Source organism: Trachemys scripta, chromosome 13 (genome assembly GCF_013100865.1).
Source record: "Trachemys scripta elegans isolate TJP31775 chromosome 13, CAS_Tse_1.0, whole genome shotgun sequence".
Lineage (NCBI taxonomy): Eukaryota > Metazoa > Chordata > Testudines > Emydidae > Trachemys > Trachemys scripta.
In genome coordinates, this window is record NC_048310.1 from 7,610,219 (window position 1) to 7,631,084 (window position 20,866).

A 20,866-nucleotide genomic window follows, 5' to 3' on the forward strand; every position below is an offset into this window, starting at 1 on the left:
CTTTTGGCAGATGATGGTATTTTATGATTGGTATCCGTCATCATCGTACTGGAGAGGCTATCACTCATGCTGCACCGTCGGCTGCCACCTTAAGATGTAAAAAATAGATTTGTTCTGTGTTCATTTGCTTCCCCTTCCTCCGTGAAATCAATGGCCTGCTAAGCCCAGGGTTTCCAGTTTAATCTTTGGGGGGACCATTCTGTGTGACAGTTGTTTGTGTTTCTCCCTGTTCCTGTACCTGTACGCCATGTCGTCACTCGGCCCTCCCTCCCTCCCGCCCTCCTTCTCCTGGTCCATCAGATACTACTTTCGCGCCTTTTTTCTGACCAGGCGCCATAGCTAGCACTGGGATCATGGAGCCCGCTCAGATCACCGCGGCAATTATGAGCACTATGAACACCACGCGCATTGTCCTGGAGTATATGCAGAGCCAGAACATGCCAAGGCGAAACCCGGACCAGGCGAGGAGGCGATTGCAGCACGGCGACGAGAGTGATGAGGAAATTGACATGGCCATAGACCTCTCACAAGGCACAGGCCCCAGCAATGTGGAAATCATGGTGTCACTGGGGCAGGTTGATACCGTGGAACGCCGATTCTGGGCCCGGGAAACAAGCACAGACTGGTGGGACCGCATCGTGCTGCAGGTCTGGGACGATTCCCAGTGGCTGCGAAACTTTCGCATGCGTAAGGGCACTTTCATGGAACTTTGTGACTTGCTTTCCCCTGCCCTGAAACGCCAGGATACCAAGATGAGAGCAGCCCTCACAGTTGAGAAGCGCGTGGCGATAGCCCTGTGGAAGCTTGCAACGCCAGACAGCTACCGGTCAGTCGGGAATCAATTTGGAGTGGGCAAATCTACGGTGGGGGCTGCTGTGATCCAATTTGCCAGGGCAATGAAAGACCTGGTGATAGCAAGGGTAGTGACTCTGGGCAACGTGCAGTCAATAGTGGATGGTTTTGCTGAAATGGGATTCCCAAACTGTGGCGGGGCCATAGACGGAACCCATATCCCTATCTTGTCACCGGAGCACCAAGCCACCGACTACGTAAACCGCAAGGGGTACTTTTCAATGGTGCTGCAAGCCCTGGTGGATCACAAGGGACGTTTCACCAACATCAACGTGGGATGGCCGGGAAAGGTACATGATGCTCGCGTCTTCAGGAACTCTGCTCTGTTTCGAAAGCTGGAGGAAGGGACTTTCTTCCCGGACCAGAAAGTGACCATTGGGGATGTTGAAATGCCTATCGTGATCCTTGGGGACCCAGCCTACCCCTTAATGCCATGGCTCATGAAGCCATACACAGGCAGCCTGGACAGGAGTCAGGACCTGTTCAACTACAGGCTGAGCAAGTGCCGAATGGTGGTGGAATGTGCATTTGGACGTTTAAAAGCGCGCTGGCGCAGCTTACTGACTCGCTCAGACCTCAGCGAAAAGAATATCCCCATTGTTATTGCTGCTTGCTGTGCGCTCCACAATATCTGTGAGAGTAAGGGGGAGACCTTTATGGCGGGGTGGGAGGTTGAGGCAACTCGCCTGGCCGCTGATTACGCGCAGCCAGACACCAGGGCGGTTAGAGGAGCACAGCAGGGCGCAGTGCGCATCAGAGAAGCTTTGAAAACGAGTTTTGTGACTGGCCAGGCTACTGTGTGAAACTTCTGTTTGTTTCTCCTTGATGAACCCTCCAACCCCCCCCCCGACCCGGTTCACTCTACTTCCCTGTAAACCAACCACCCCACCCCACCCTCCCCTCCCCTCCCGCTTGCAGAGGCAATAAAGTCATTGTTTTTTCACATTCATGCATTCTTTATTAGTTCCTTACAGAGGTAGGGGGATAATTGCCAAGGTAGCTGGGATGGGTGGGGGAGGAGGGATGGAAAAGGACACACTGCATTTTAAAACTTTAACTCTTATTGAAGCCCAGCCTTCTGATGCTTGGGCGATCATCTGGGGTGGAGTGACTGGGTGGCCGGAGGCCCCCCCACCGTGTTCTTGGGCGTCTGGGTGAGGAAGCTATGGAACTTGGGGAGGAGGGCTGTTGGTTACACAGGGGCTGTAGCGGCGGTCTCTGCTCCTGCTGCCTTTCCTGCAGCTCAACCATACGCTCGAGCATATCACTTTGATGCTCCAGCAGACGGAGCATTGCCTCTTGCCGTCTGTCTGCAAGCTGACGCCACCTATCATCTTCAGCCCGCCACCTCTCCTCTCGTTCATGTTGGGCTTTTCTCATCTCCGACATTGACTGCCTCCACACATTCTGCTGTGCTCTATCAGCCTGGGCGGACATCTGCAGCTCCGTGAACATCTCGTCCCTCGTCTTACGTTTTCTCTTTCTAATGTTCACGAGCCTCTGCGAAGGAGAAACATTTGCAGCTGGTGGAGGAGAAGGGAGAGGTGGTTAAAAAAGACACATTTTAGGGAACAATGGGTACACTCTTTCATTACAAGGTCGCATATTTCGGCTTGCAGGCAGCCATCGTAGGCCACAGTGTTTTGGCTTTTTTAACCTTCTTAACATGTGGGAAAGGTTGCAAACAGCAGCGCATTTCCCATATCAAGGATGAATTGGGTTGTCCATTTAAAATGGGGTTTCAATGTGAAAGGAGGGGGCTGCGGTTTCCCGGTTAACATGCGGCACAAACACAAGTAAACCCCCCCCCACACACACACACGATTCTCTGGGATGATCACTTCACCCCTCCCCCCCACCGCGTGGTTAACAGCGGGGAACATTTCTGGTCAGAATAGCAGGAACGGGCGCCTCTGAATGTCCCCCTTAATAAAATCACCCCATTTCAACCAGGAGAGCTTTCTGGAGATGTCCCTGGAGGATTTCCGCTCCATCCCCATACACGTTAACAGACTTGCTTGCTTTTTTTTTGTAATGTTTACAAATATTTACAAAGTTACACTCACCAGAGGTCTCCTGTGTGCCCTGAGGGTCTTGGGTGAGTTCGGGGGTTACTGGTTCCAGGTCCAGGTCCAGGGTCACAAACATATCCTGGCTGTTGGGGAAACCGGTTTCTCCGCTTCCTTGCTGCTGTGAGCTACCTACAGTACCTCCATCGTCATCTTCCTCGTTCCCCGAACCGTCTTCCCTGTGTGTTTCTCCAGTGAGAGAGTCATAGCACACGGTTGGGGTAGTGGTGGCTGCACCCCCTAGGATCGCATGCAGCTCCGCGTAGTAGCGGCAAGTTTGCGGCTCTGCCCCGGACCTTCCGTTTGCTTCTCTGGCTTTGTGGTAGGCTTGCCGTAGCTCCTTAATTTTCACGCGGCACTGCTGTGTGTCCCTGTTATGGCCTCGGTCCTTCATGGCCTTGGAGATCTTTTCTAATACTTTTCCATTTCTTTTACTGCTACGGAGTTCAGCTATCACTGCTTCATCTCCCCATATGGCGAGCAGATCTCGTACCTCCCGTTCGGTCCATGCTGGAGCTCTTTTGTGATCCTGGGAGGACTCCATCACGGTTACCTGTGCTGATGAGCTCTGCGTGGTCACCTGTGCTCTCCACGCTGGGCAAACAGGAAATGAAATTCAAACCTTCGCGGGTCTTTTCCTGTCTACCTGGTCAGTGCATCTGAGTTGAGAGCGCTGTCCAGAGCGGTCACAATGAAGCACTGTGGGATAGCTCCCGGAGGCCAATAACATCGAATTCCGTCCACACTACCCCAATTCCGACCCGCAAAGGCCGGTTTTATCGCTAATCCCCTCGTCGGAGGTGGTGTAAAGAAACCGGTTTAAAGGGCCCTTTAAGTCGAAAGAAAGGACCTCGTTGTGTGGACGTGTCCAGGCTTAATTCGGTTTAACGCTGCTAAAGCCGACCTAAACCCGTAGTGTAGACCAGGCCTAGAAGTAGCAAGTCAGTCACCTGTTTAACACCCCTACTGCACATGTGCCCAGTCCACCCTGAGATTGTTCTGAAAATACCCCACCTAGGCAGCTCAAAGGGGACTAGCATAGACTACCTGCCAGCGTTATCACCCTGGAGCAGACCTAGAAGGCAGCATGGTAAAACACCGGCTGCTGGTCTGCAATGGTGCCTGCACTTTTGTGGGATTTTCAGGAAAATCTCAGCACAGAGAAGGCCAGACAGAGCTTGAATGTCTTTGCCTCACTCCCCAATGCTGACTTCACCACCACAACAATGTGAGATCAATGTTGTTGTTACTTTTTAGACTGTAAGTTTTTTGGAGGCAGGGAGTGTGTCATTCTGGAAGTCTGTGCAGAGCTTGGCACTACTGTGGTGCAAATAATAGGTTATAACTTATACATCGTCATTGAAGTTAGAGAAAATACCAGTTAGATTACCTCACCTGTTGTTCTACAAGGTGGGATTGTTCCCTTCACTCAGTGCTTTGGGACAGTGTGGCCAAGTGGCTAGGGGGCTGGACTGGGACCCAGAACACCTGCCTTCTATCCCCAGCCCTGCAACAGGCATGTTACTTTCCCTCTGTGCTGATTTCCCGATCTGTAAAATGGGGATAATGACACTTTTTTCCCTCATAAAGCACTTTGAGATCTGTGAGTGAAAACCTCCCTATGAATATGACTTATTATTTTGATGACTCAAGCAACGGGCTTTCTGCCTCTTTACTGAGACCATTCCACAGCGTAATAGATCCCTCCACTGGGAAATAGCATGAAATACATTTAAATTCAATATTTTCCTCCCAACAGTTAACGACGGGCCCGTCTCCTCTGATTTTTGTCTCAGTGGGAATGTGCTAATGAGCACTCCTTTGATACTGCATTGCCTTCTCTATCCGCTCTCTCCTAAGGGGTGACGATGGGGTTCACTGCAGCGGAGGGGAGAGCATGCAGCTCCTGTCTGGGATTTGTCAGGAGTGAAATGTATTAGCTTATGAAACCACCCAAGTGAATGAACAGGGTTAGGGAGTTCTCCGCTGCACCTGGTTGGAACTGGTGCAGACTTCAGCATCTTAGACCCTTCTTGTTGTTATTTTTTTAATCCATGAGTCACAGGGAAATCCCAGGCTGAATTTTTTGGTTCCCTTGCCCTCAGACTCCTATCCTTCTGACCAATGCAACAGCATTGGGAGGCGGAAAATCAAGCTATTTACCTGATTAGAGTCGGAGTGGATCAACAGGAATGGAATAACTTGAACAATGCCACTAGCACGTCACTGCATGTAGAAAAGGGGATGCATTAGAGACTCTTAAATAGTTGTTGCCTACACATGTAAACTGCATGCAAGCCAGGTGCACTGCACATGCACATAACTTCCCTTGGTTTCAGTGGACGATCTGGGTGTAGAACCGCTGCACCATCAGGCCTATACATAAATAAAATGTAATGAGCTGCTCATGCTTCCTGGAAAACTTTGGGGGAAAATCTCTTTAGAGACAGTTCTCCTTATGGATCATGTTCTATACTGGGCCCCCCCCCATCCTTTATTGCTAGGGCCATCCGCATAGAAGATCTTCGTCCCTTAGGAGTCCTCCTGCCCCTCCTGTTTATTCTCCAGCTGATGTCATACAATCCCTTTGATCTCATGGCCACTTGCCGTAGAGGAAGAGGATGACATCAAGACCTGATCTACCAGAGCCCTGGTGTAGAGCTGTAAGGGAGGGGAGTCAAGACGACATCCCTGCATGGGCAGATCATGATATTGCAGGCACAGGTGGTGTCTGCGTGTGCAATTAGTTGATATCTGTGCCCAAATGCTGGACGGCACCTGGAATAACCAAGTTTGCTCTTCTCTTTGGTAGATCAGCCAGCGCACAGAAGTTTGAAACGTGTACCTGAGTAAGGAACAAGCAGCAAGAGCAGATAGACTGAGAAGGAAGAAAGTTCCTGTTTTCGTGCAAAAATCTCCACTAAAAAGAAAAAGGCAAGGCAAGTTTTTTAAATTATCAAATGTTCCTAAGGAACGGGCTCTGAGAGACTAGTTGTTAGACTATCCTTTAAAGCTGCTTCCTAGCCCCCTTTCTCTCATCAGAACAATAAGGATGTGCTGAGATCCTATGGGTACTGGAGCCATAAAGAATCTATACATATCCCTAGCATGTATAGCTGCTCCGTGCTCAGTTGTTCTTCGCAAAACTAGGCCGGTCTAGTCTATCCATCCAGGCCTTTATGTGGTGCTCGTCACAGGCCCCTGGACTCTTCCTTACGCTGTGTCCCATCACAGTTACTGGTGGGTGCTACCTATTGATGGCAACTTACATACCTTGGACCTGATCTTGAGAGGTCCTGAGCCCCTGATTCTTCCAAAGAGTCTCTGCAAGTGATGAGCAGCACCCCCTCTTTACCAGTGACATCCATGGAAGTGCAGCGCGCACAGCACTTTGTAGGCCTTTGTACATGGTGGGAAATTTACACACCTGAAGAAATACCTCTTGGAACTACCCTCCCCGCCCCCAGCGCATGCACACGCGTCTTCCGTGACAACGGAAGCATCCTGACGGTTTCCAGAACATTTTTTAGTTGCAAACCTGTGCTGGATGCTTGGGTGGTTGACTAAAGCCAGTGTTAGTTGTCTCTGAATGTAATAACACGTTGCATTTCCGCAGTGCCTATTACTCAAGGACACCAAAATGCTTTACAAGCATTAAACCTCATAACACCCCCTCAGGTAGGTCAGGTTATTCAAGGCTTAATTCAGGCATCTCTGCAATGCAGCTAGCTCTGGCTTGGATCACATCCGTTGTTTAACAGTGCACAGCAACACTACACAGCATGTTAGGACTAATAGGGAAAGGAAATACTGTCTCTGATTGCAACTGTAGGCGCATATTGAGTAGTGGGGCTAATTACCAAAGCTAGGATTGGGTCCGGACACAGGGTTATTGCTTGATGTAAAGCCCTGTATCAAAGCGTGGGTTATTTTCTTATGCAAAGTACCCTGGGACCCATCATGCCCCCAGGCCATCATTGTGAGGCTTCAGGGTGGTGCTGGCATATCACAGCACCCACCGGCGCCCTGCTGGACCCTTGTTTTCAGTGGTGACTCGGAGGGAAGAGCTCACACAAAGGGATCAGGGCTGTGTGTGAAGGCTGCTATGACCAACGCAGCTTCTGTCTGGGGCTGCCCCCTGTCTGTTCTGGGTCAAGCTCTGATTTAGCTGGGAAGCTCCTAGCTCGGGGGCAATCGGCACAAAGGTCCGAGACAAGAGGTTGGCCGTAGAATTAGCAATAGGTGATGCCAGCTGGAGAAAATGGTGTGTGTGTGTGTGGGGGGGGGGGGGGGGGGGATAAGAGCTAGATTCTCTGGCAGGGGGAATTAATAGGCCAACTCCGCAGCCGTCCTGGAAACTTCTTCCCAGCCCCCAACCACACGTGGGTGAATGCGCAAAACTGCCAAAGAAAAATCTACCCAGTTTTGCAACTCCTCTTGCTCCCCCACCTCCCTCCTCGAGTCCAGGGCAGCCTGGCGCTGGAGACTCTCCAAGCCGGGGCTCCGGGCGAGCCAGTGCACAGAGGTGTGTGGTTTCGCCAGCTTCCTCCGCCTGCAGCAGCGAGATTCCTTCCAACTCCAATCAGTGGCCAAGGCTCTGGCAGGCGCATACGGGGCTGTGCGCTCTGTGGGCGGCCCCGCAGGCAGAGCCGGGTTACCGGGTGGCTTTTCCTCCCTCCGGGGGATGGCCGGGAGCGCGTGAGAGGGGGGAGCTGCAGCCCCGAGCCGTGGGGCGGGTGTCTGGCTGGGGCAGCAGCAGCAGCTGCTGGGGGTGGGAGCGAAGTGACCCACCGCGCTGCGGAGATGGCGCTGCCGAGTTCGCAGCCCAACTTTGCACGAGACACGTACGGACAAAGTTAGCTCTTCGCTCCCAGCTGCCAGGCGGCTCCAGCCCTTCCAGCGGCGCCTTCCCGGGCTCCGCTCCGCAGCGACCCCCCTGCCCCTGCCATGGGGCGCTGATCGCACCCAAACTTGGACCAACTTTTGCACCGTTCGTCGGTCTCCCCGCCGCCGCCTGCGTGTGGGAGCGTGGCCCGTCCGTGAACGCGGCTGGGCAGCAGGATGAGAGCGCAGCCCCGGGGAGCAGGCAGCCGCGAGCCCAGCCGCCGCCGAGGCGCCCCGGGTGCAAAATGAGCGACTACCCAGCGCTGGAGAAGGAGGCGCCGATCTCCCGCAAGCAGCGGCTGATGGCCGCGATCGCCTCCGGCAGCTCCAGCGCCGAGCCCCCCTCGGCGCTTTGCTGCTTCATCTGCGGCGGGGGGATCGGGCGCGGCAAGGCGCTGAAGCTGCAGGTGAAGCAGCCCCGGGAGAACCAGCCTTTCTTCCCCTTCCTGCAGCACCAGGAGCCGGCGCCGGGCGCCCAGGAGGTGACCCCGGAGGGCTGCGCGCTGGTGTGCGCCGTCTGCCGCTGCTTCCTGGGCGAGCAGTGGGACGCGTTCGAGCGCAGCCGGACCCCGGTGGAGAAGCGCATGTACTGGCTCAAGCGCCCCTACCAGTGCGAGGCGGCGGCGGGCGCCGGGCTCCGCCGGGGGCCCCAGGAGTGGAACCTCTCCTACGCCCTGGACGAGCAGCGCCGGCTCAGCCTGGAGGGCAGCAGCAGCAGCCAGCCCCCCGAGGAGGAAGAGGAGGAGGACCCCGGCGCAAGCGGCGGAGACTCCGACCTGTCCTCGCTCTCGGACACCGACCAGCTCTCCGAGCCCGAGCTGCAGCTCCACGCCCCCGGCCGGGACAAGAGCGCCAGGAGCCCCGGCCGCTGCCCGGCCCCGGAGCCGCTGAGCCACGCCGCGGGGCTGCAGCTGCTGCGCCAGCAGGGCGCAGCCAACGGGGCAGCCGAGCGGCCGGGGCCAGGCGCGCCCATGGGCAGCCGCCCCCGCGAGTGGCACGGCCAGCCGCCCCCGGCCCCGGACGAGGCACCTGTGCCGCAGGACAACGGGCTGGCTGGGGGGAGGAGGAGGCGGCGGCGGCGCCACTGGCCGGCCGATGCCCCCAGCAGCGTCCGGAGCAGCTGGAGAGGGGGCCAGGGCTCAGCAGCCCTGCCCGATGCTTTCAAAGCGGCGGCCTCCGGCCGGGCACCTGAGTCTGCCCCGGGGGATGGCGACTTGATGGGCAAGCGGGTCCCGGCCTACGGCTCCTCGGAGGAGAGCGAGATCAACATCACCAGCGACGAGGAGAGGCAGGGGGCCTGCCGAGCCCCCAGCAGGCCGGAGAACGCCCGCGCCCTGGCAGTGCCCAGGCCGCCCTGGGCAGCAGCCCCCCCGCCGGGCACCGTCTGCTACATCTGCGGCAGCCCCTTGTCCCCGGCGGGCCAGCACCAGATCCACGTGCAGAAACAGGAGAAGACCTCCAAGGCCCCCTTCTTCCCTTTCCTGTGGCTGCATAGTCCGCCCCTGGGGGCCCTGCCCATCAGCCCGGCGGGCAGCACCCTGGTCTGCTCCTGCTGCTTCACCTCCCTCATGCAGCAGTGGCAGAGCTTCGAGGTGGCCAGCGTGCCGGTCCTGCAGAGGCTCTACGTGGTGCCGCTGGATGCCAGCGCAGTGGGCATGCCGCCCAAAGGGAGGAGGGCCCAGAAAGAGGAGGGTGCCCCTGCCCTGCTGCAGGAAGCCTGCTACCTCTGTGGGGAGGATTGTAGCAAGGAGGCCAGGCCGGTCTCTGCTAAGCTCACCAATGGCAATGCTAAAAACACCATGCACTTCCCCTTCCTCAGCCACCTGCCTTGCCCTCCCAGCGCCAAGGGGCTGAACAAGCATGGGGAGGTGCGCAGCTGCAGGAAGTGCTATGGGGTGCTGCAGGACCTGTGGGCCATGTACCGGGCGTGCCGCAACGAGGAGCTCATCACCTCAGTGCAGAGCTTCCTGGGGAGGTATCACCAGGTCTTCTCCACCGGGGATCCCAGCAGCACTGCCATGCACCCCTCGGCCACCTCAGGACCTGCCTCGGTCTGTTACATCTGCGGAGCTGAGCTGGGAGCCGGCAAAGAGTTCCAGCTCAACGTCAACCCGCCAGGGCGCTTTGGGGAGAAGGAGCCTTTCTTCCCCTTCCTCACCGTCTACCCCCCGGCCCCCAGGGCCAGGCCTGCAGACTCCACTGGGCTGGTAGCTACCTGTGTGCTCTGCTACCATGACCTCCTAGGCCAGTGGCTGCAGCACGAAAGCAGGAATTCCCACCATCCCAGCAGCGCCTGGTCTAGGCAGTACAAAGTGGAGACCTTCGTGTGCTTCTTCTGCCGGCAGGAGAAGAAGCGGTGCCTTGGATTAAAAGCAGTGCAGGTTGCCCGGCTCCCTGTGTTTCTGTACACCCTCCGCATGGCCAACAGCTTACTGGTGGATGATGGTAAACAACTGACCATTGGAGCATGTGCAGAATGTGGGGCGGTGGTGCTTGCTGGCAAAAGCATGACACCTCCGGACTTTCTGGCTATGACACCCCCAGCCAGTCTCCCAAAGGTAAGGTACAGTGTTCACTCCATTCTCCATTGATTTCCCTTGGGGAGGCAGGGGAAGCCGGATGCTTTGGTTTCAGTGGAATTAGTTTTACAGTGGGGTCCTTGACCAAGTTTCTTCTGTAGTGTCTGATTCAGGAGATAAACACTAAGCAGGGTGCTTTTTGGCAAACTGGTTTGGGGTCGCTGGCCTCCTAGCTAAAAAATGGAGTCTCTCCAGAAGAGCTATGGCCAGCCAAGAGCTGGCTTGTTAAGAAAGCAAGGGCCCAATCTGTGGAGGTGGGGATGGCTTGGACTTGAGTCTGCCCAAGTGGGGAAATCCTGGTCTTGTACCCTTCTCAATGGTGAATGTCACAACTGCCACGTTCTGGCCGGTCAGAGAGCCGTCTGTCTCCCTTTACTCCAGCCAGCAGATCTTTAAAGGAACAGGCCTGCTCCCAGCAGACAAGCCTCATGGGAAATCCCGCCAGCTAGCAGAGAGAGGAGCCGCCAACTCAGAGGAAAGTTATCCAGCTAACTTTATTTTCCTAAGAATCCCAATCAAAACAGTGTTTCTTAAGAGGAACTCAAGTCCTTCCAGCTGATGTCCAGACTCTCTTCTTTTGGGTGCGGGGAGGAGGAGAGGACAGGGCGACATTCCCAACCTGGTTTGCTTTTCCCCTCTGAGAATGAGCCTTTATTCTTTGCCTGTCAGCTGAGCAGGAGCAGGGGAAGCTGGTGGGATTATCCTGTATAAAGGGCGCCTGCCTTCATGCTGCTATGATTAGGGAAACCTATTTCATTCTCATCAGTGGTTCCATCCCCCTTTTAGAGGGGCAGCAGCTCCTAATAGACTTCCAGTGGGTCCCATCGAATATGAGTGCTGGATTGAAAATAATAGTCATTTAAACCTTGATCATCCAGGGGTTGCTTTTTGAGCGGCCTGCACCCAGAACAACGACATCTACGAAGATGCAGGCAGTCAGCATCTAGGTGCAGCAAGGACAGGTTGCTTTGAAAATTGGCCATTTGCCTGCCTGGAGGTTACTTTTCTGTCAGCAGGAATGGGATCCTATTTGAATTTTCGATAGTACTCATGACAAAATAAATGCTGTGTGCGCATGCGTGTTGTAGTTTAAAAGCAGGACTGGGAGTCTCTATTTGGCTTTGGTTGCCTTCGTTGATGCCTCTGTAAAATGGTGATAATTGAGTCCTTATTATTACTTCACGGGTGTGCTGTGAGGCTTAGCTAAATTACCAAAAGTGCTTTGAGATCCTCCAGTGGGAAGGTAGTGTAGGGGTGCCGTGGGTTGTTGCTGAAGGAGAACCCCAGAAAGTTCACTCATACAAGGGAAGGCCCATGCCTATGTTTCAAAAACTGTCCTCCTCACTCTTCTTAGGAAGGGGAATTTCATTAATGCCTTTGCTCAGAATTTGTCAAAAGGGAAAGATTGGGAGGCGGGGGGAGGGCAACTAGAGATGCCTGACTTTAAAGGGACCTGGTTTCAGAGGGTGAGTGCTCAGCACAATCTGAAAATCAGGACCCTTTAAAGTGTCTCAAGTTGGTACCCCCAAAATGAAGACATCCAAAAGGACTAATCAGTTTTGAAAATCTTCAGGTTTTGTTCATAGCCGGCATTTGTTCTCGAAGCATTGACATTTTCTTTAGAAATGCACCACAATCTTTCCGAGTCAGGACTCCTTTTTTCTTCTCTCCTGTGGCTGGTTGAAGTACAGTTTTCAGATGGGCTCGTTTGCAGCGTGGGCGCTGTGTTCAAAGCGGAGTCTCACTGGCTTCGAAGCAAAGGGATGCTGCTCCTTACGCTGTCAAGCTGCCAAATTCACAAGTCTTTCCCTTCGGGCTTGCTGGGCGACAGCTGAACGAGTCAGAGGTTCAGAGCACAGTGCCTGCTTTGAGAATTACAGGACGGAGATGTGAGTTTGATTGGCACCAGAGACAGGAATCCTCCGAAAGTCACTCTTTTCAGTTTTCCCCTGGCTCCCTTCCTACATCAGTGCAAGCCAGAGTGACCTGATCTCAATGCAGGTCATTCATCAACACAGGTTATTTCTTTGTGAGTTACATGCCGATTGGCAGAGCATGGCTAGAATCCACCCTTGTTAATCACTTTGTGAGTTATGATCATATATGACACATTGTGTGTGCGATGGTGGGGACTGGGAAACGTGAGACTGCTGGATCAAATGGTACTAACTCAATGCAGGTGATAACTCAGGATTTCACTGTTAAAATTGAGATTACGCTGTACATAAAAGGTCCAAACCCATGTCCCGTTGAATCCAATAGCAAACCTCTTGTTGATTTCACTGAAACCCAGAGTTGGCTCCCAAAGCAGGTAACTCAACTGAGAATATTCCTGTCTCCTGAGAGTTCATTCACAAGCTCCCTTTGTCTCCTAATAAATTTACTGCGGCAGGCCTGGGATTCACTCATGCGCTGCTAGAATGCAGCAGAGCGTAAGGAGATATAGATAAGTGTAGAGCCTTCCTTTCTATATCCCATTTTTTGGTTGATCTGAGAGTTAAAGCCCCTCCATTAAAGCGGTAGCTGCAAAAGGCCTGTTCTTACAACTCTTGGTCTCTGGAGTGCCCGGTAGTCACGTGAGCTTTCCCGCTGACTTGAACAGAATTACTTGTGTGAGCTTAGGTTGCAGGATTGGGCTGTATAGCGTGGACCACAGCAACCAAACCCCCTTTTCATCCCTCACTTTGAAGGAGATGTTTCTTCCGCAGCTGGGTGCATTTCCCCTTTAAATGCTGTCTGCGGCTATTTCCCTCCACTGGGCTTTATTTTCTTGCGCTGGGTAATATCACTGGTCCAAGGGTACTTTACATTAGTGCCATTTGGACTGGGAACAGGTGCTGCTGGGGTGTTTTACTGACATATGAACTATTCCAGAGCGCTTCTGTCATCACTCGAATGTCAGCGTTAGACACATCTGTTTCCTGCGTTTCCTGCAGCGTTTGTTATCTGCAACCCAAAAGCTACATATTTCTTAAGCCTTTCAGTGGCTCCCTGCCACCAGAGCACTAACCCGACGCTCAGGTGATATGCTGTGCTCATCATCTTATTAATCAAAGAAAACTCTCGGCACCCCGTGAAAGCCCGCAATAGGGCCGCAGGACAAAACATAAAGCCCCTGTGAGTTCGCCTCCCTCCCTCTCCTGGAATTCCACCGTTTCAGCCGAACAGTGCGGCAGGCTTGTTTTGGCAAAGGGGAAAGCATCTGCTCAGAGAACGGCCCTGAAAAAAATATCCACTTTGGCTCTCTTGTCTGAAGCACTGTCCCAAATCTGAATGGCTCGGAGAATCTTTTGTGCGCGGAAGTGAAAGAAAGATGTGTGTGTCGGGAAGATGGGATTAGCCCAGAAGGTCTGTGCAAGGAGGGTGTTCGAGGCTTAGAGCAGATGCTATTGAATTCCCCTCTCTTGTTATATGGCTCGCTAATGAGCGATGTAACTAGCTGTTACGCTGGGCACCCCGGGGCAGCCCCCAACACAGATGCTTTGAATAGATTTGCTTATGCGGGGCATTGCAATTTCAGCCCCATTTGATTGTTAATACTCTTTGCTTTTCCTTCATTGCCGTTTGGGACAACAACTCTCTACCTGTTGCCTTTTGACTCTCCCCATGTTTGTATTAGCCTTCAGTAAGGCTGGGATTCAGAGGGTGTCAGGTTTATTTTAAACAGGACTTGATACATTTGGCTAATTTAACTAATGGGAGAAATTTCTTCTCCCTCTCAGCTGCCACTCACACAATCAAGGGTTCTTGTGGCTAGTAGCCCTGTAAGAGCTCTTTACCCTTCATCACAAAGCCCTTGGTGCCTGTTTTTGCTGACGTCCCTCCTTTAAAACCAGACAGACCAAAGCACTTGACTATACAGTGGGGAAAAGCCTCCCCCTCCCCAAAAAAAGGGGTTGGACAATATGTCCCATAAGGTATTTCCCACGATTCCCTGTAGCTCTGCCTTTTGTGCTCTATTTATTTTTTCCACATCCAGCAAACACAAACCCATTAGTGTGCATAGGTGTGGGGGTGGGGTTTAAACACTGAGTGGGGGAACACTGTTGTGGGGGGGGCGGAGAGTTGTTAGAGCCAGAACTACGCACGCTTCAGAGTTAGGACTTATCCCTAAAGTGCGTTTCCTGCATAAATTCACCCACTACTTTGCTGAACAAAATTCAGTATGATACTTAAAGCCCCAGCTCCTTCTCCTGTAGCAGCCTGAGAAGGAAGATGTTATGTCTCAAGGTGTCTCCTACAGCCCTAGGTGACAGAAGGAGGGAACCAAGTCTTGTTCAGAAACTGACCTTTTATTAAATTTGTTAGTCTCTAAGGTGCCACAAGTACTCCTGTTCTTCTTTTTGCGGATACAGACTAACACGGCTGCTACTCTGAAACCTGACCTTTTATACTTTCTCACCAGGCCTAGGTGGGCTCAGGTGTGTTCTGGGTGGGACAAGGCCTCTGACACGCCCCTATATATAAAAGAGAGGGCAGGGCAAATTCTCTTCAGAGTTCCTGGGTGCGTTGTATCCTGCTGGAACAATGGGATCTACTCTTTGTCTGAGGTGAGCAAGGAGCCTTTGTGTGTTATTCTCTGGTCAAATCATTCCTCTCTCCTTGCTGCAGGGGCTGCTGGTGTGGATTAGAGAACCAAAGGTTACTGTAGCTGGCTGTTGTGCTGAGCTGCCTGTCTCCTACCCTTCCTGGGGCAGTTATTGCCAGCTGAGCCTGCAGTTGTGAATGACTACTGAATTGGAGATGGTGGCTGTGAAAGAGGCCTCCCCACTGTGCACTTCTGTCGAATAGTGGTGAACCTGCTCATAATGGATGAGGCCAGGCTAGCAATATAGAAGAAGAATCTCCTCTTGCCTTGAGAATTGTGTGCTGAGAATGAAGAGGGTGACAGGTTCTAATCGTGTAGAATTCCAACAGGAATAACTGGCAACAGTACTATGGTTCCAAATTCAACAGTTGCAGAAATCCAACAGGAGTACACTTGCCATTCGTTAAACTCCTTGTAACTACAGAGGCCTGGTCTACATTAGGGGGGATTGATCTGAGATACGCAACTTCAGCGACGAGAATAGCGTAGCTGAAGTCAACATATCTTAGATCGACTTAGAATCACTTTGTGTCCTCGCGGTCAGGATCGACGGCCACGGCTCCCCCGTCGACTCCGCTTCCGCCTCTCGCCAAGTAAGGCCTTGTCTTTCTGCGTGCACCAGCATCACTGGCTGTAGAAAGACAACTCCAGGGAGTTGTGTATGTTTGTGACCCTGCCTCTGCAGGGGTGGAGAAAGCTGCGTTATTTCTGTGGGATCCACAACTGAGAGCAGCGGTTGGGTTTTTGTTTTTTCTTTTCTGATTTCTTGCTAAGAGAATTGTGAATTTAAAATGAGCCTCTCCAAGCCCTTGGGTGTTTAGTCCCTGCAGTCAGAGGTTTTAGCCAGGCTTACAACACCGCAAACAAGCCTGCTCTCAGTAACCTGAGTCTGGCCTCTCACTCATTTCCCAACCCTCTGTCTCCCCACTGCTTATCTGTGGCTTGCATTGAAATTTGCTGACTACCCTGCTGTGCTATTTGCCTTGGTCCTCTCCTTCCAGATTATTGAGTGGCTCATCTCCCCTCTGCTGAAAGCTTCACAAATAAATGAATACTGGGGGGAGGGGAGGGTGTTCATGTGCAAGTTGGGTCCAACAGGGCTGCCCAGAGGATTCAGGGGGTCTGGGGCAAAGCAATTTTGGGGGCCCCTTCCATAAAAAAAAGTTGCAATACTATAGAATACTATATTCTCATGGGGGCCCCTATGGGGGCCTGGGGCAAATTGCCCCATTCCCCCCCCCCCCCCGGGCGGCCCTGAGGTCCAATTTTGGGCCTAAGTCACTTGACCCCCGTCCCTTTAAGTTCAGTCTTCTGGGGCGGGAAGGGCTGCAGGCCAACATTTCAGCTGGGATGTTGTAACTCTCCTAAGCTGCCCATGACCTTGTTAATCAAGGGCACTCCTCAAGCATCCCTGCATTCCTTTGCTGATGCTGTTGGGCTGTTTGCAGAATTGCCTGGTCCCTCCTTTGCAAGGACAATGTCTGGCATTAGACTAAAGGCTTTGCTGCTGTCTGGTGTGATATACAGCAGCTCACAAGCTTAAGTGTCTGCAGGAAGAAGCATATGATCACGGTACAGTACAGATGGGAGCCTGAAGGTCAGGGAGGGTAACAGGCCACTGAAAAAGAGCATCTGGAGAGACTGGTGATGTTCACTTCAGCAGGAAGTGCTCCAGAGCAGCCGCGGCTTTGCTATTGTCTAGCTGCCGCCTGGAGGAATGCTGGTTTAGGCAATAGTGTTAAGCGTAGTGCAGCTGTCTCTTTAATGGCAGACCCATATCTGGGCATACAATCTCTGCATGCAATATACAAAATGTAGAGGACTCTTAATAGTGCTGCATTACAAGGGCACAAAGGGCCCGATTTGGCTGGATTGTGTGTGTAACTAGAGGTGCCTTGGTGCACCAAACTTACATACATGTGGCTGTCATACGTGTGGCATGTTAGATTCAGGCCTGTCCCTTTGCGCACGCAGTTACCACGGTGCAGGCACATATGATTTTCAGGCACACGGTTTGGAAAATTGGGCCCAACTACTCTGAGGATTGTAGAGACACAACAGGGAGTGAGAGGGGTAATTTGAGCCTGAGCCCATCTGGTCTCTGTGACCAGGACCGGCTTTAGGCACCAGCAAAGCAAGCACTTGCTTGGAGTGGCAAAAAAACTAAAGCCAGCCCTGTCTGTGACTTGCATCCTATTCCTTGAATCTAACCTAAGGTCCTAATCCCCATAGGATCTAGGTCTAGAGTGAAAGAAGAATTAAAAACTGGCATTTTTAGGGGATTCCTTCACTTCCCTTTGACTCCCACATCTTAATCGCGTTACCTAGTAGTTACTCACACTTGGCTGTCTGTGCTCTCAGAGGCTGTGTTTAGAGGCTATGTTCAGACAGTGCTGGTTCTGTAAGTATTGAGCAGCACGTTGGGGTTATGAACAAGACCAAAGAAGGGTAACGGGTAGCTCTGTTCCTTTGTACTACAAGGTTATGAACATCTTGTTCCTCACACACCACATGAGACAATCGTGCATGTGACTTGACTTTTCTAAAAAAACTGACTGCATAGAGTTTAGTATTTATATATACTGCATGCATCAAAAGCAAATACTTAAAGGTATAGAGGGAGCCTCTTTTTACTAGAAGGAGCAGATATCTTGTGTGGCAGAAGCTTTGATGCCTCTGGTGTGCTCTCCAAATCCAGTGATTGTTTGTTTTTTAAGCTCTGTGGTGCTGATCAACTCAGGTATCTTGTCTGTGTGGGTAGATTGGGCTGCCTGCTTTTTAAGGATCTACATTAAGCATCTCTTAACTGCTCTTAATAGCTTACGGAGGCAGCCTGTTGTCTAGCACTTGGTTTGCAGCTTGCTATATTTGCTGTAAAGTGTTCTATGACTCTGGGAATGACGCGCTGACTTGTTACACTGCGCTATATCCACATATAGCAAGGCGCATCTCGCTAAAGAGAAACCAACTGGGTTTGGGATTGGATCATCATCTCTACTTTCAATCTGGATAACCGTTCCTGTGTCTGGCTCTGGCATTTGATTGGGGAAGCTGCTGGATCAGTGATGGGGAAGGGAAAATAATTACTTAGTGAGTTTTGGTCTTGATCGTTTGGCAATGGAGTCAATTACCATACATCTCCTAGCCCATCAAAGCAGGTCTGCTCCCTTTACTGGCATGTACCTGCACCCATCATACACATTATATACTGCAGCTTTGTAAAACTGTCACAGATACTTAATAGCCTTAGCACGGTCTACTTGCCTTCCCTCTGTCCTACTTGATCCGAATGACAAAACGAATCGCTTACTTGCCCAGGATGAGTGGGCTGAGAAACTGTGTGACTACAGCATGGCTTAACTTTCTGAGCCACTTTTTTTATTATTATTATTATTTTTAAAAGAGGCCTCTAAAATTGCACACGTAGGTCTTTATAGCTAAGTGGTTGAGACAATGCAGATGTGTGCTCTTGCACACTCAGGCCAAATAGATGCTTATCTACCTGGTTTGTCTGTCCCTGCAGTTTGCTCAGACCTGTCCAGGTTTCTGCACCTGACGTTTCAGTGTGGAACAAGTGCATGGACAATTCTTCTTCTTGTCGAAACAAGGTGTTCTTGTGGCAAAGGACTGGGGCTGAAAAACATGGGTTCTGCTGCCAGCTGTGTGACATTGGGCAAGTCGCTTAATATCAGTGCCTCGGTTTCCCATCTGTAAAATGAGGATGACAATATTTCCTTTGTCTTTCTTGTTTTAGATTGTAGTCTTCAAGGCAGAGACTGTCTCTTGCAATGTGTATGTACAGCACCTAACATGGTAAGGCCTTGATCTCAGTTGCGGTCTAAGTGCTATTGTAATACAAAAAGACATGTCACATGCTGTATATTCACGGTAAATATAGACACACTGAGAGGGTCTGCAGATGTTCAAAACTCTCCCTTTCTGGCAGCGTCTGCCAGCAACTTGCATATAGAGTCCTGTTGCATGGCAAGCGACGTTGTTGTCTTTCATAATGTTCAGACATTTCCCAGTGGTTTGCCAAATTTGCATCCTGGTGGCCTCCTCTTCCTTTGGGAAGCTTTCATTTGCAGTGCCTGTTCCAGTGTTTCTTGTCCCTGGACCTGTGCCCTCAGAATCGTACCCAGAGTATCCACTCAGAAGACTTCTGCACACTAAACTGCATGGAACTCCATTACCCAAGGAGGTTGAAAGGCTGAGAGATCTCAGCCTGGATTTGAACCTGTTGGTCCAGTTAATGTGGGTATTTTGAATCTGATTCATGGCCCGTTGCCTTGGTCTGAAAGTATATTCCCGCGTCACTGTGCATTGAACAAAGAAAACAGAGTTCTGGTTGAGTGGGGGTTCTGAATTTGCAGCTACGTAAATCAGGAACCACTCGATTGAAGTCAACGGTGCTGAACTGATGTAAATGAGATCATAATCAGACCCTCTTTGTGCTGAATTGTTAGGGTTTGAATCCTGGAAAATGAAGAAAAATCTGTCTCTAGAGAACTGGGCACTTACACAAGTTTTCAAGCCTCCCTTTTAAAGTGTGTGTTTATAAACGAATCAAGTCCCTACTTGTGTTAATGACTCTGCCCCCGAAGGTTAAACACCAATGGGCTTCTTTGGACGTTCGCTGGGCTTTGGACACTTAGTGGTTCTTTCATGCTAGCAGAATGGGGATGCGTTTGGGGTTACAACGCTGCCGGGAAGGTGTCAGTTCTTTCCCCTGCAGTCTTCTACGCAAACCTTTTTCACTGGTGCTGTCAAAGCTGTGTTCTATAACTTTGCTGGTCATGTTGGAGTTTGCAGCCTTTCCCTTTTAAAAAAAACAAAAACAAAAAACAAACAAAAAAGCCCAACAAAACACATAGCAAGAATCTGATACTTCTGACTACAGTGTAGCTGATCTCCTTCAACCAACCAAAAAGAACAGGGGCTTCTCTGAAACCAATTCAATGTACTAACTAGCCAAGCCCATGGTCTAAAACTGAGTGCATTGCTGGGAGAGACTATGGGAATCTCTTGCTTGATGCATGAGTTTGGAAGCCTCTCCTATGAGGAATAGGAAAACTGGACTGGGTATGACTGGTTCCATTAAATGGGACATTGTCTTGTCGGGTATTGGAGGTTAGTATCCTAAACTTAGATTTAAAAAAACCCAGCCCTACTAATTAATGGAAATGTCTTCAGTCAATTAAACATTAGTATCTGCACCTTTTGGCTCACCTCTGTACTGTTTGCAACCCGAACAGTGCAGCATCTACAAGAAATGGATTGTAAACAATAAATGGGCTAATCTATATTTGCATTGTTGGAATTAGCAGAAATGGGGAAATGAAACGAGGCATGATGAAAAGCAAGTTTGGTTTTAGTTTTAATTTCCAGTTTCAATAATCTCGGGTGATACTACTAGTGCAACTAAGGAAAGTGTTTTTTAAAATGAGCTTGATTCTGCAGCAGTGTAAATTGAGATGAATTCAACTGAAATCAAGGGGGTAACATCAGAGTGCGAGTGAGATCAGAATCAGACCCATGATTTTTAAGCTAATAGGGGCTTGCAAGATTTCCATATATAAGAAGTGACTTTGTTGATGGAGCTTCCCTTTGAAGATCAGGTATTCAGCAGTTCTGGGAGACAAACCCTGCAGCCACTAAAAATGAACTTGTTTGGCATTTAGCTGCAATCTCAAGTGAGACTCAGAGGTGGCAATATCATCATATTATGACTTCATGTCTCGGGGCCCAGCCTCCTGTTGGATCATGTTGCCAGAGGGAAAACAAAGAAACACTAGGAAAATGTGCCTCTTGCTTTTTCCTGCAGATGAGGTCACGGAATGTTTGTCCGTGGGCATCCAGCGTTTGGTATGTACGTATCTGAACTGTAAACGTAC

The 20,866-nt window shown here is 51.1% G+C and overlaps 1 protein-coding gene and 1 long non-coding RNA gene across 4 annotated transcripts in view; both read left to right on the forward strand.

The window, feature by feature from the left end:
- LOC117886775 overlaps positions 1-5,857 on the forward strand; it is a 65,720-nt gene extending 59,863 nt beyond the window's left edge. The window contains exon 4 of the long non-coding RNA XR_004648050.1: positions 5,734-5,857. This is a non-coding gene — a long non-coding RNA (uncharacterized LOC117886775). The remainder of the gene's footprint in view (positions 1-5,733) is intronic.
- Positions 5,858-7,423: 1,566 nt separating this feature from the next.
- Positions 7,424-20,866, forward strand: part of GSE1 (Gse1 coiled-coil protein) — a 342,546-nt gene continuing 329,103 nt past the window's right edge. The window contains exon 1 of one of the 3 annotated variants that reach the window (XM_034788816.1): positions 7,424-10,363. In XM_034788816.1, the coding sequence (XP_034644707.1) occupies positions 8,051-10,363 (2,313 nt within the window). In that variant the 5' untranslated portion in view covers positions 7,424-8,050. The remainder of the gene's footprint in view (positions 10,364-20,866) is intronic. The other 2 variants (XM_034788818.1, XM_034788817.1) reach the window with 2 other exon arrangements.